The 14,020-nt window shown below is 38.9% G+C and overlaps 1 protein-coding gene across 5 annotated transcripts in view; it reads right to left on the minus strand.

Moving 5' to 3' along the window:
- Positions 1 to 14,020, minus strand: part of DPY19L2 (dpy-19 like 2) — a 60,761-nt gene that overhangs the window by 6,448 nt on the left and 40,293 nt on the right. For 3 of the 5 annotated variants that reach the window (XM_074340994.1, XM_074340993.1, XM_019726309.2), the window contains 4 exons: positions 11,962 to 11,986; positions 4,729 to 4,848; positions 3,605 to 3,779; positions 731 to 830 (listed from right to left, as the gene is read on the minus strand). In XM_074340994.1, the coding sequence (XP_074197095.1) occupies positions 731 to 830; positions 3,605 to 3,779; positions 4,729 to 4,848; positions 11,962 to 11,986 (420 nt within the window). The remainder of the gene's footprint in view (positions 1 to 730; positions 831 to 3,604; positions 3,780 to 4,728; positions 4,849 to 11,961; positions 11,987 to 14,020) is intronic. The other 2 variants (XM_074340992.1, XM_074340991.1) reach the window with 1 other exon arrangement.

Below are 14,020 nucleotides of genomic sequence, written 5' to 3' on the forward strand. Positions count from 1 at the left end.
CACTGGCCCCAAGGGTAGCAGTCAGATAAAGTACTTTCACAAAAGCTTGAGAAATGGATGTTCACCAAAGTATGGTACCTGATTTAGCCCTAAATGGGAGTGTTTATGAAACCTTGAACAAGTAACTGCTTATGCATTTGATATTTCTTAGGATTTCAAGCATAGGGAATGCCCAACCTCCACAATCAGACATAAAACTTTAAATAATTTAAAAATTTACACCTAACAATAGGCCAAAAATGCATTAAAAGGAAAAGATTACCCTGACAATTACTAGAATGATTAAAATGATTTTTTAAGTCAGTCATTTATGGAAAACAAAACTTTCTGACCTCAATGGAAACTAGTGTTGTAACTAGGTAGCAAAAGCACACCCTGAATTTTTATAAAAGCATGTCATATAGCAAATTTCACAGCTTTTTCTCTGTTACAAAAAAGCTAATCAGTGGCCAGCAAAGTAAAATGGAGAATAGTTTGTTAAAACAAGCAAAGGGGCTTTTCAAGTCTAGAGCAGGGGCTGGCAAACTATGGCCAGGGGCCAAACCCACTGCACCTCCTATTACTATGGAGGCGTTTTACTGGAGCAAACAGACACGCATGCACGTACACACACACATACATGCACACACATGTGCACACAGGCTAGTCATAAATATGAGACACATTTTCCACTTTGAGAAAAATTGGCTTTTGCTTGTTTTCAGTTTCAGAGGTCTGGTAAGTGGCCAACCTCAGGTCTGCATCCTCATAATGCGGGTGATTCACAATCGGGTGCAGGGTAGACAGCTTGACACTCGCCATTATAGGCATGGCACCCGCAAAAACAGCGTCTGAAAAAGATCATATTCATTACGTTTTAAAGAAAAGCAAAAGTTACTCTTCTGTAGTATTTGAACCCAAATTAAAACAAATGAAGTACAGTTAAATAATAACCATGGGCATCATTATTTTTCTTCACTCAGTATTTACTGACTGTCCACTGTAATAAGAGCCAACTTTTGTTACAAGTAATCTTAATGCCAGGAACTGTGCTAATATTGTTAGGAGGATTACACAATTTAATGTGCACAACTTCGTAAGGTGGGTTCTATGGTATTCTTATTCTGTAGGTGAGGAAGCTGAGACCCAGCAAAGTTAAGTGACTTGCCCTCGACTATCCAGCTAGGAAGAATCACAGCCCTCCATCTTAGCACTTCACTACAGCTTCCTGCCACAGCAGCTCTGTGCGAAGAAACTACTGGAAAGACACCAAGAGACTGTTAGGCTAAAGGGCAAATCTCATGGTTCACTGTTTAGAATGACGTTCGTGAGTCATGAACTATACGTAGTTCTGAGGACTTGCCAGAGGAAAGCCTTGTTTTCTTCCCCTCAGCTTACCTTTAAATATTCATAATTAAGATTTCTTAGTTTCTGTTTGACTTTGTATAATTTACACATTTCATTACTTTTTGTAGTAATGACATGTATAAAAGCATTGCCTTTTGTATAACTAGAGATTCACCAAAATCTACTATCTGGCTTCAGCTGCAATTTTGTATTTTGGAAGATAAAAGACCAAATGCTTAGCTCCTGGCACCTTTGTATAATAAATGACGATAAAATTAAGAAGGTTGTTATCCTTTTAAGTCGGCACAATAAAATCATCAATAAGAACAAGCACGTTATTTAGATCTACTATAAACAATTCAATGTTTACTTTCAAATATAACTAGGCATTCTAAATGTGACTGAATTAAAATCTCTTTATGTCTTAAATTTGGAAATATGTAAGTCAATTGAAGTAGAAATATTTATTTATTATTGCAAGGGTCAGGAATTAATAATGAAAAGCTCTTAAGCTAGAGCTGTGGTTCTCACCAGGGGTGATTTTGTTTCCTAGGTATATTGCCACCTTCTGGAGACATTTGTCGTGGAGGAGAGGTGCTACTGGTGTCTGGTGGGTAGAAGGAAGCGATGCTGCTAACTATTCTGCAATGCACAGGACAGCCCTGATGTCACCAGTGACAATGCTGAGAAACCCTGGACTGGACGGACCTAAAGCCCAGGACCAGGTTATCAGGAAGAAACTATGGAGGCCTGTCCAGACAAAGCTGGAACCACTGAGGAGAAACCATCACAGGCAGAGACGGGGAGAAATAGAAATACTCTCCACATTCTTCTTTCCTCTTGGCAGTAAAGAAAACATGAACACGACAGGAAAAAATATTTTCCTATAAATACTGAAGTCTCTACTTAGCCTACTGTACAGATTAGAAAAAAGCACCTCTTGTGACTTCACAGAGCTTCACTAACACATGACTTGGTGAGTGGACCATAGGCTGGATTTCAGTTACCGCCATCCTCTCACCTGAGCACCTTTGTGCAGTGCACAAACTATACAACCCTACATGGTGGACCTGAATGTAAGCACCCATCCCACCCGTTCCACAGAATAAGCTTCATGCTGCTTCTAATAAACACGTGGCAACCATGAGAGAACTCAGAATACAGCGATGAAAAAGTCTTCTAAGAAAATCAAAGAAGAGGTGGAAAAAATGAGGTAGGAGTTTGTGAGCATTATCTTAGAAAATGGTAAGTTGCCAAACAGGCACTCTGCCGCGGACCCAAGACAAACACTGGAACAAACAAAGACACAAGATTTAAAAAGCAGGTATCTCAAAGCTTGTGAAGAAATAATTGTAACTGGGGCAGGGGAAGAGAGAGTAAAGGGTGTGCCTACTTTGTACTCCCACAGGGAAAAATTCAGTAGAGGATTAATTTTAAAAATCTGATTAAACTGGCCTGGAATTTCTAAGTGATGAGGCACTGTCACCTTTGAAAGCCACAGACACAATATCTGAGTTGAAGCTTATAAAAGTTTACCTTAATGATGCTAATTAGTAAAGCAGTGACTATCAAATAAGAGATAAGAGGAAATTTTGAGTAAAGGAGTCACAGGATAAATTTAAATAGACCATACTAAAGAAGTTGTACCAGAGAAAATTATCAATATCAAAAATAGTCTTGGACAAGATTATAGATTACTTATAAAAAATACTGTAGAACATACATATTCTCTAGAAAGGCATTTAGAAATGAAATAAATATCTGCTTGAGGTGGTTTTGGAAAAAGATAGGAAGAAAAAAGGTCAGGTAAAAATAACATTTTTGAGTATTTAAAAGAGGGTGTATGCTCATCTCTTTTAAATGATTTAGTGAAGAAGATATCCAAGATTTTAACTCTTCTGCAAGTGACTGGTTTTGCAGAGGTGGAGCAGAAGGCACTGACTGAAGTCACAGATCTGTCACAAGGTTGATATTTTGTCATTAAAGACATATTTCTTTGACTTGTAATTTTTTTAGGATTAAAATATGATAACAATCTCAGTTACAGCGTATAACTGAACACTTATTAATTCCCAATGTTAATGAAAATTCTTTTCGAGAGTTCCCCAAGGAGGAATTTAAAGAGGGCACAAAATCAGTTTTTTGAAAAGGTTTGGTTTGGTGCACAATGCATTTAGCAGGCTCAGGATCTGTGAGAGTATAAATGACACTACGTGTGTGTGTGTTTTTAAATGTGTGATACAAAACCAGCTGCACACAGAACTAAACAGCTACATACCTGGCCTGGTGTTGTACTGGATCCACTGGATCAGCTCTTCCTGAGGCAAATTATTAAATTCTCCCATTATGCTCCATTGATTATGGAGGTTTGCACAACCTTGTAGCGACATTACTGTTAGAAGGCTGAAGATAACATTCTCAAAACGAACTCTGCAAAAAAGCCATCCAAAGAGCTGCAATGAAAGAAACCATTTATTTATAATTCTTATATGAAGAGTGCTATTGGGTCAATAATAAATTCTCACCTTGCTACTAAAACCACGATGGGTTACCATTTGATACTGCCAAGTATACTAATAACATAAGAACTATCACCTATTGTTTAAAAACAACAAATATTTTGGAACTACAGAGTCCAGTTAAAAATGAAGCTTTCTTTCCTCTCGAAAGAATGAAGGAAGGAACACCGATCCTTCTAGTACTGATTCTAGTACTGATTCTGATACTGCTTCACTAGTACTGATTCACTACCAGGAATTAAGATGAGCAAATCACAGTTTTGAGATATCCCAGAACTAAATCCTGTAACATCTGGCTGCCTTTTATGGACATTTTGAATAACTAGGGACACCCTACTAATATGGACATGTACGTGCATTACGATATTCTAAGACAAGACTCCCATAATCAAAATGAGATAAAGTGTTTCTAGAAGGACCTTGGTCCCAAAATTCTAGCTACTTTGTCTAGTTCTTTTGCATATTAGCTACAGTAGTGGAACCCCAGAATTGACAACGTTTCCTAGGGATTCTCTGAGCCAAACAGGACAATACTAGAGCAATTACACTGCACCTACTCTAGTATTAAATTAAAAGAACACCAGAGGGGAGTTTTGATGGGCCAAGAAACTTGCATAGACCTGCACTCCAAAAAAGACATTTGTGGATAGATACTAAGAGAGGAGAAAGGGAGCTTCATCACTTGTCACAGAAATATCATTTAAAGTCTAGGATTAATTTTCGAAGCTACTTGAAGTTGCTTTTCTTACTCTATGAACTTAGTTTAAATCATCGAAGACAAAAACACTTATTTTTATGTTCTGAATTTCTCAGCCAAATCATGGTAACTACATTGCAGTTGCTACGGTCGTTAGGGTGTGGTTCTATAGGAATGAGCGCTTACCCGTCGGGAGCATATCAGAGAGGCCATCACACACATGTGAGGTGTCAGAAACAGCTTCAGCCGCATAATTAAAATGGCAAGAGCAGCAAATGCTCCCAACTGCAGGGTGTGGAAAACTAGCTAAAAACACAAAACAAAATGACATTTTCACTTTATATACTTTTAAATTAATATATGAAAGTATATTAAACCTGTTCTTACAGATTAGGACAAGGATCATAGTAATAAGTCTTAGTATTTATTCACTTATTCAATAAAGTTTTATTGAACGCCTACTATATGCCAGGTACTGCTCTGGGTGCTTCAGACTCATCAATGAACAAAACAACAGTGAGCGATTTCTGCTCTTGTGAAGCTTGTATTTCGGTGTATTTCTTAAAAGAGAGATAGAAAATGAATATACAAAGCAAAACCAAATCCATTACATAGTCTATTAGAAAGTGGTAAGTGCAGTGGGAGAGAAAACGGAGCAGGGAAAGGAGACTGGGGGTGCAGGGTGTGATGTGAGGCCACAGGTGAGAGGAGTGACAAGTGAGGGTGAGCCCCAGAGAAGACGGTGTTTGAGCAAGGACCCACCCAGGGTGAGGAAGTGAGCCACAGAGACAGACTTAAAGATGGGCCATGCTTCCCAAATTTGCGTGTCATTCAGTCAGCAACAAACATCACAGCAAAAACAAACCAGATTATTTGAAAAGTAGTAGAATTATATAAATATTGGTACTAATTAGCAGGATTTCCCATTTTGATTAAGATGGGGTTTCACTGAGCAAAGGTTTCAAACAAAACTTTTCTTACAGACATATTCATTAAAATATCAACCAACTCCTCACTAGAACAAGGAACAAAGAATTATTGCAACGAAAAGTAAGTGGCAACCAAATATTCATGTTTTAACATTCAAACAAATTAAATGTGAAAGATAATATGGTATATAAAATTGAAAAATATTAAATTAATAGTGAATGTTAGAAAGGATGCCACGAAACACACACCGAAAAGCTGGCTGGTACATTTCTGTAATTACTCTAGAAAAGAGCCAATCCCTTTTACTTAAATTTCTACAAAGATGATTACTGAAGTGAATTTTCAGTAGCAAAAATAGAAACAACCTAAGTGACCAATATGGCGGAATAAGTAACTAAATTACTGCCTTTCCTTATGTATACAGCCATTACAAGATTACATATCAGCAGATTATTTGTGTGGAAAAGTGCTCAGAGTATAAGACACGGTACATACAGAATATTAATTGTGAAAACTACACACACACACACACACACACGTTCATATGCACCAGGTGGGGCTGTAAAAATATATACCTAAAAAGTTAACAGAGGTTATTTCTGAATGGTTATTTTTCTGCAGTTTCCAAACATTGTAAACGCGTCATTTTTATAAGCAGAAATATATAATTTCTATTTGAAACAATACCAAAACTGTACCCAAAGTTGTTTCTTTTCCTGTTTTAAGATATTAAAAATGGAATTTGTTACTTAATTTTTCCTATTTCTGGGACCCAAAGTTGGAATGTGGAGCATTTATTTCAAAATCAATCCTTCATTTTTTTCTTTAGTAAAACTCATCTTTGGGCAAAATCAGGGGCATGACGTGGAGAGGCCAAAAGACACCAACACACTTCAGACCCAAATAGGCCCTTTAGTTGAGGACCACAACATCACAGGTGGGTCGATCACACAGGCCACCTACTTTCGTCGTCTCCCCAGAACAGGGATCCCGTCTATAAATGTACCTAAGACTGGACACACACTATTTCCTCCATAGGAGCACGCCGTGATGATGCCTACTGTTGACGACCGACAGTTGCAAACACAAGCAAAGCTTTTCTGAAACGGAACCAATGTTTCCTTGTAACTTCCACACCTGTGGAACTGCACAAAATTAGTGTGAACGCATTTGGACATGACAGTCCTGTATTTTTTAAATACTATAATTATGACTTTATACTACCCCAACCTACACCCTTAGAAAACTTTCTATTTTTAGGCTAAATATTTAGAAAACTTCGGTCATTTTAGTTCTGTGTTGTCACAATTCTGACTGCCTTACTCTGGACATGGTAATGGATTGTTCATGCTTTTCCTAAAACGTGGCTTCTAGAAATGGACTATAATAGATATGGTTCAATAAATACAAGTACCTATCTGACTTCTCCCAATATTCCTTCCTGTGGTTATTTTGAGCCACAGGATGACATTCTCATTTCTCTCCTTATTCCTGTCACCTCTACCTTAGCAACAACTTCTCACAACACCAATATTAAATCCATAGTAGTAATCCTTGAATTTCCTCTATCACTTAAAAGCTGAAAAAAGATTGTTTTCACGTGGACACTGGAAAGAGCCTCACTGTTTCCTTCCCTTCCTTGCATGATGTTTTCTTGCAGCTGGTGACATAGAAGAGCTGTCGCGAGTGGCACCACTTGTGTTTGTTTTCTATTCTCGTGGAAACGCTCCTAAGCATCCTGCACTCACATGGTGCTCTCTTGCCGCAGCCATTTGATCTCCCATTCTATCAAACAGCTTTCTTTTCCAAAAATCACTACCATGTACACTATTGTTAATTTGCTAGTACCTCTTTCCACATAAAAATCACTAGAAAAATCTCCACAATATTTTTTAGTGACAGGAAGCAAAAAAGGAACAGACTTCAGGACACCATTCAGTATCCATCTTTCGGATACGTGAGCCCCACCGGGTAAAGTGTGAGGGAGCGGCGACCGTGCAGAGAGAAAACAAGGACTAAGTGTCTAAGGCCAGCCCAAATGGTGGGCTGCTCTTGTCCAAACCACCTCCCACCCACGACGTGTGCCTTGGATGCCTTGAGAACGTGCTAAACAGCCAGCCTCCGCAGGCAGAGTCCACCGGGGGCAGCACAGCAGTCGGAGCATCCAGAAGGCAGGCAATACCTGTAAAAGTGGGCATTCTTCACACAGTGCTTACCTGACACTCAGCATCACTGTGAGCACTTTACGTATCATTCATTTAATCCCATAGCAACCATATGAGATCATTACTGTTATTATTACTATGACCAATGTTGCTGTTCTTGTTGTCCCTAGACGATGTGCAGTAACTTAGCCAGGATCACACAGGAAGTGGCAGAACAAGGAGCTGAGTCCAGCTCCCGTGTCCGTGCCTTTATCCACTAGCACTTGCTTCCTCTCCAAACAATAAACTATTCAACAACATGGTTCTATTGGTCTGTGAACACAGAGGTGTACAGACCCCCAACAGAAATCACTCCGTTTCTCAAAAGCAGTAACTCTTCCCCCAAATTCTGTATCGCTTCACTCCTTCCGTAGAATGCCTCCATATTGGTTCTGGTACTTTCACTGTGTCACAGAAAACCCTCTGACTGTAAGTAATAATAATAATTTAAAAAAGAACCTCCAAAAACCACCATTTCTAATAGAAAACACAAACTCAACCGACTTAAAATATAAAAGGTCATATACAAACTGATCCAATGATATAATAAACTACAGGGATTGGGACACAAGGGAAGGCTGATGCAGGACTGTCATGGACGAAGCGAGGTACCAGTGGTACAAACACCCTCAGCGTTCTCTCCCCCCAGCCTACCTCACACTAGTTCCTCACAGGTACTGTGACATTCTGGCAATAAATATTGTTCCTAACTCTATTCCCCTTCTTTTTCTTTCCCATCAATTACTAGATACTCCCCTTCACTAATTTCTAAGCCCACAAAAATAGATAAAAATGGTTAAAAGAAACTAATTTGATGGAATAAAACACATTAAATTATGAGGGAAAAAAATCACAACAGAGTCCTTTAACCTAACAAACTTTAATAATCAATGTCATGACAGTAGGGGTTTATTAGTGAGTGTGAGGGATGCATATTATCCCTGACTCTGGAGGGCTGGCACAAAGCAAGGAATTTAGAACTCACTCCCAGGTGACAAAAGTATCCTAAAGAATCCTGCCCTAATGCCAAAACAAGCTGGAATGTATAACCTCTTGTTATCACATCGCACTCAGAGCGAGTCCACCCCTGTACCACTCCCAGAGTTTCTGCAGTCCACGCCCTCTCAGCCCTAGGATGGAAACAGTCCCTGTCTCCCAAACCACAAAAGCAGGAATTTCTCACGTGTGAGTCACAAGTTGGAGTGGGACGGGGAGCCAGCCAGACAGAAGTTTCACACTAGAACTGCAGAGAAATCGATCATTTCCTTCCATAAGAGCTACTATTTTTCAGAAGCTTAAATCTCTAATCTGCCTATACATCAGGAGCTTAGCATACTCTCTTTAGTTTAAAAAGATGAAGAGATTTGCCATCACTGTCCTCCTTTTAGTCTGCTTGACTTCTGATTGCCTTTTAAAAAACCATCATCTTAAAAATAGATCTACCATAGGACCCAGTAATTCCCCTTCTGGATATTTATCTGAAGAAAATAAAAACACTAATTTGAAAAGATATATGCACCCCTATGTTCACTGCAGCACTATTTACACCCTTAACCAGCTCAAGATAATTTTGTCCTTACAATAGCCAAGATATGGGAGCAACTTAAGTGTTCATCATAGATGATTGGATAAAGTGTGGTACAGGAACGTATAATGGGATTTACGCAGTAACAAAAAAGAATGAAATCTTGCCATTTGTGACAACATGGACGGGCCTAGGGAGTACTATGCTAAGTGAAATAAGTCTGACAGAGAAAGACAGATGCCATGTAATTTCACTTATACGTGGAATCTAAAGAAATAAAACAAGTGAACAAACAAAACAAAAACAGACTCATAGAAACAGAGACCAAATGGATGGTTGTTAGAGGGAAGGGGAGGAGGATGATGAAAAAGGTGAAGAGGAACATAGTCAATAATATTGTAGTAAGTTTGCGGGGTGACAGATGAGCCCTCGAATTAGTGGGGTGATCACGTTGTAAGGCATACCCTGTTGAATCACTATATTGTACACCTGAAACTAATATAACTAATACAATATTGTATACCAACTATACTTAAATAAAAACAAAAAACAAAAATAAAGAAATGTAGTCTTTATTGTCAACGGACCTAAAATATCTAAAACTCAGATCTGACCAGACCATCTCCCATTTGACGTCCAGAATGAAGACCAGCCTCTTTGCATCCAAGGCCACCACAGTCTGACGCTTGCCTGCTTTTCCTGTCACGTGTTTTGCTGCCTGCTGCCTGTTTTACGCATCAGTAACAGTGATTGGCCTCAGCTCTGAACATAACTTATCGCCTTATGCCGTCTTTGCCCATGTACATCCTTTGACCTTGGTGCCTCTAAAGTCGTTTAAAAAAAACATTTCCTCAACTACCCCATCCCCTCCACACAGGTCTAATCCCTTCTGTATTACTGTATCTACTTTTGTCACTGCACATATAATTATCTGTCCACAGTTTTGGTCTTCCTCCACTACATGTTAAACTCCATAAAAGCAGGGACGTGGGGTACAGAAGGCACAAAATAAAGACTGAACTAATAAATGTACAGAATTAGTTGAGAGAAGAAAAGTGGGCAAAATAAGGATACATGGAGAAATGAAAGAGAAAGAAGACACAGTAGCACAATAATGTGAGAAGGGCAGGCAGAGAATTACGGAATCCTGCGTTTCTAAAAAGAGGGAGGTTTAAATCCTGCGTGATAAAATAGAAAGTATGACTGCGCACTAATGCCACGGTAAGTAAAACGGGGTAATGTGACATGGCCTGTTGACATACGAGCAGGTCCCATTAGGTGGCAGTAGAGTGAATGGCCCACAGCATGGATTCTGCGGTCACACTGCCTGGGCTCCTAGTCTTTGGCTCCACCAAGCTGGTCCCTTTCGCTTTGTGACCTTAGGCAAATTACTTAACCTCTCTAAGCCACAAGGTTTTTCATCTGTGAAATATAAATAATTGACCTAAATGGGTAGTTGTGAGAATGCAATGATGAATATATGTAAATCGGTTATAAAAAATACCCTGTAAATAGGAAGCAGTAAGTGCCAACGCTTACTTTGAGAGCCCTGGAAATAGACTGCTTGGGTTCAAATGCAAGCTTTACCACGAATTAGCTGTGAGACGTTACGAAGGGACTTAATTGCTCTAGGTGCCTACTTCTTGGCAGAGACCCCTTTGCTCGTCTTCCTGGGCACAAGCTAGACTCGGTTTCCATCCTGCCTGTAGTCACCCGTGGCCCTGTGCCGCGTTCTGCCATGGGCAGGAAGGGACCTGCACCCTTCCCGGGCCCAGCCCTTACAGAGCCTCCAGGGCACCATCTTCACGTTCTCCCTCCTTTGTGGGAGGCTGAGGCAGACAAGCACATCAACTCTGGAGGCCACATGTGGAAGGAGGCAGGGCCACACGTACAGGGAGTCTGGTCGCACCTCGCAGCTTGTTGGAGCGCCACCTGCTAATCAGGGAGTCCTGCTTTTAACTTCATGTGAGCAAAGAATTAAGCTTCTACTACATCAAGTCATTGAAATGTGAGTGTTTACTTACCTCTGTGACAGGTACTATCACCTAATTAGCATAATTGTCTTATTTGCCAAATGGGAATACTATTGATATGAGACTTGAACAGCACAGTACCTGGCACATAGTAACTATTCAGAAAATATTAGTTATCATCACAAGCTATTCCCACTAAGTTCAAATGTAGTTGCCCTCTCTTTTGAATAAGACCTTAAGACGTAGAGGTCTATTACTTAGGACACCGTATTTCCAGCCACGTTATTTTCCTTTATATACCCCCAAATAATTCAGCACCATGGACAATGCTGCCTTCCTTGCTTCGTATCCCCATTGACTACTTAAGCGTACCTGAGGGCAGGAACACCGCTTACCATCTTTTGTGTCCTGTAACACAGCTAAGCTTGTTAACTGACTGGCCACCAGTCACGGGGCCTCACACACCTGCCCTGAGGGGCTGCGGCTTATGAGCTTAGTGAGCTAGAAATGGACTGTAATTGTGGAATGAAGGAAAGAACGCATGAATGAAGGTAATTTAATTTAATTATGCTCCCTAGTGATAAATCAGCCTTCTGGCTGTCAAATCCTTACTACTGTTCACAACAGAGCAGAGTAAACTGTGGACAAGCTCAGCAGAAATGGACCACCACGGCTGACCCACTCCAGAACTGCCGACGGGGCTCAGCAGCAAGTTATACCTTTGTGAATTATCCTTAAATTAGAAGTTAGTGTACAAATCTCGCAGAGATTAAGATGAGAGCTTTACCTCACCATGTTCAAGGAGCTGTTTTCTGGAATAAATAAATAAATAATCCCTGTTTAATAAATGTCCATTATAATACGATCACATAAAAACAAACTTTATTTCTTCTTAGATTTTAAAATTTTGATTCTCTCTAAACTACTCAGGACCATAAATAAAAATACTAGGTGATATCATTAAAAATTATAGCAATTTAAAAGTCATTTATAGTCATCCCACTTAAGGTGTATAAAAAAGCTGTTTTGGATTAAGATAAAATAGGTTTCACTGATTCCTGGAGACTGTACCTCTGAAAAAAATAAATGAATAAAACAATCTATTATTCAGCCATGTACAGTATATATAATACTTTAAAAAGCACTGCTGGACTTTTGAGTTGTTTTCATTTTTCACAATTATAAATAACGTCCTTATACATAAAACTGTCAGCATCTCTGAGTATTTCCTCAGGATAAATTTCTAGAAGAAAAGTTACTGGGTAAAACACACAAATATTTTAGTTCCAGAAAAACTAACAAATTTACTACATTTTTATGGCACATTTACTGTGTTCTAGGTACTGTGCAGTGAACACAGAGTGAACATTATTGATACCGTTTTTCTCCTCACAGAGTTTATATTAGTTAGGTTCACATAAGAGTATAAGACTGCCTATTTTAATGTCCCATTGAAAAAACTAAATACTTTAGTTTTTTATACAAAAGCTTTACAGGATGCAGAGGCCTTCTAACATCGATTTGGGGGTTGGAAAGATAAGTAAGATAGTAAGAAGTTCAAGGACACACACAGATCTAGTTTTAAAAACAAAACAAAAACAAGGGTAGTCAGGGGAAGGCCTCTCCAGCTAGTAGTGAAATCACCAAATTACTTTGTCTCCTTCACAGTTCTTTCCTGACTTACAGAGTCAAGGTTGGGGGAAGGGGTGGATGGGTTCTCACTGGTCCTGAAATCTGCCAGTCACAACAGAATTCTGTAGTAAGTTGTTGCATGCAAGAGAGAGGCCTAGTAGGTAATTATGATATTATAACTATGAATTATAATTATTCATAATTGTAATTATGAATCAGCTGGACCCTAACAATAACTACTGATACAAATAAATCTAGTAGCTAATTTAAAATACGAATATACAACTGAATCATGAGGCACAAATAGAATGAAAGAGAAAGACAAGATGAATAAGCAAATGAACTGACCTCTTAGGAAACAGAGTTAATGCAAGAAATAAGAGAGAATTAAATGAAAATTCCAATTACTATCTTCAGAGTAGTTTAAGAGGATATTGCATACATACAATTATTACAAGCTGTCAGAAGTTCCAAGAACTTTACATGCATTAATTTTTCTAATACATAGAGTAACTCTGTGAGGTTAAGGTCATTATTTCCATTTTAGGGAAACTGGGGCACAGAGGGATTACATGACTTGCCCACACTGATAAGTAAAGATATACCATACTACTGGATTGGAAAGTCAATTATAGAAAGATTCAATTCTCTTTGAATTAATCTAAAGCTATTCAATAGCCTCTGGTGGGTGCCTGGGGGATTCTAGACACATTTATTTCAAAGTTTACCTGTAAAAGAAAATGCGAAAAACAATAACAATAAAGAAGAAATTGTGTTGTTCTGACTCTGAAACAAGCACACAGTTCAATACAAGAGAGAATTTAAAACAGAATCAAGTACATTCGAGAATTTATTAGCATGTGATTAAAACTGATATTCCAAATGACTGGAGAAAAGATAGATTACCCAGAATTGTGTTGGGACAATACCTCACTTGAGGGGGAAAACGTAGATCCCTATATTTCAACACTACAAAATGAATGCAAGATTGATTAATGATCTACATGTAAAAAATCATGGAGAATGTCAGCAAGACAGTGGAGTAAGAGAGAGCAGCCTTGGTCCCTTCAAAAAGAAACAACTAGACAGCCACCCACAAAGGAGAACTGTTCAGAAGGGCTTAAGAGTGAAATTATGAACCTATAGCAACACAGTGGAGCAAAAAATGGAGAAGAGCTGCACAGAAAGAATCGCTATGGAGATCAGCTCAGCTG

The sequence above is a fragment of the Rhinolophus sinicus genome, linkage group LG09 (genome assembly GCF_036562045.2).
Source record: "Rhinolophus sinicus isolate RSC01 linkage group LG09, ASM3656204v1, whole genome shotgun sequence".
NCBI lineage: Eukaryota > Metazoa > Chordata > Mammalia > Chiroptera > Rhinolophidae > Rhinolophus > Rhinolophus sinicus.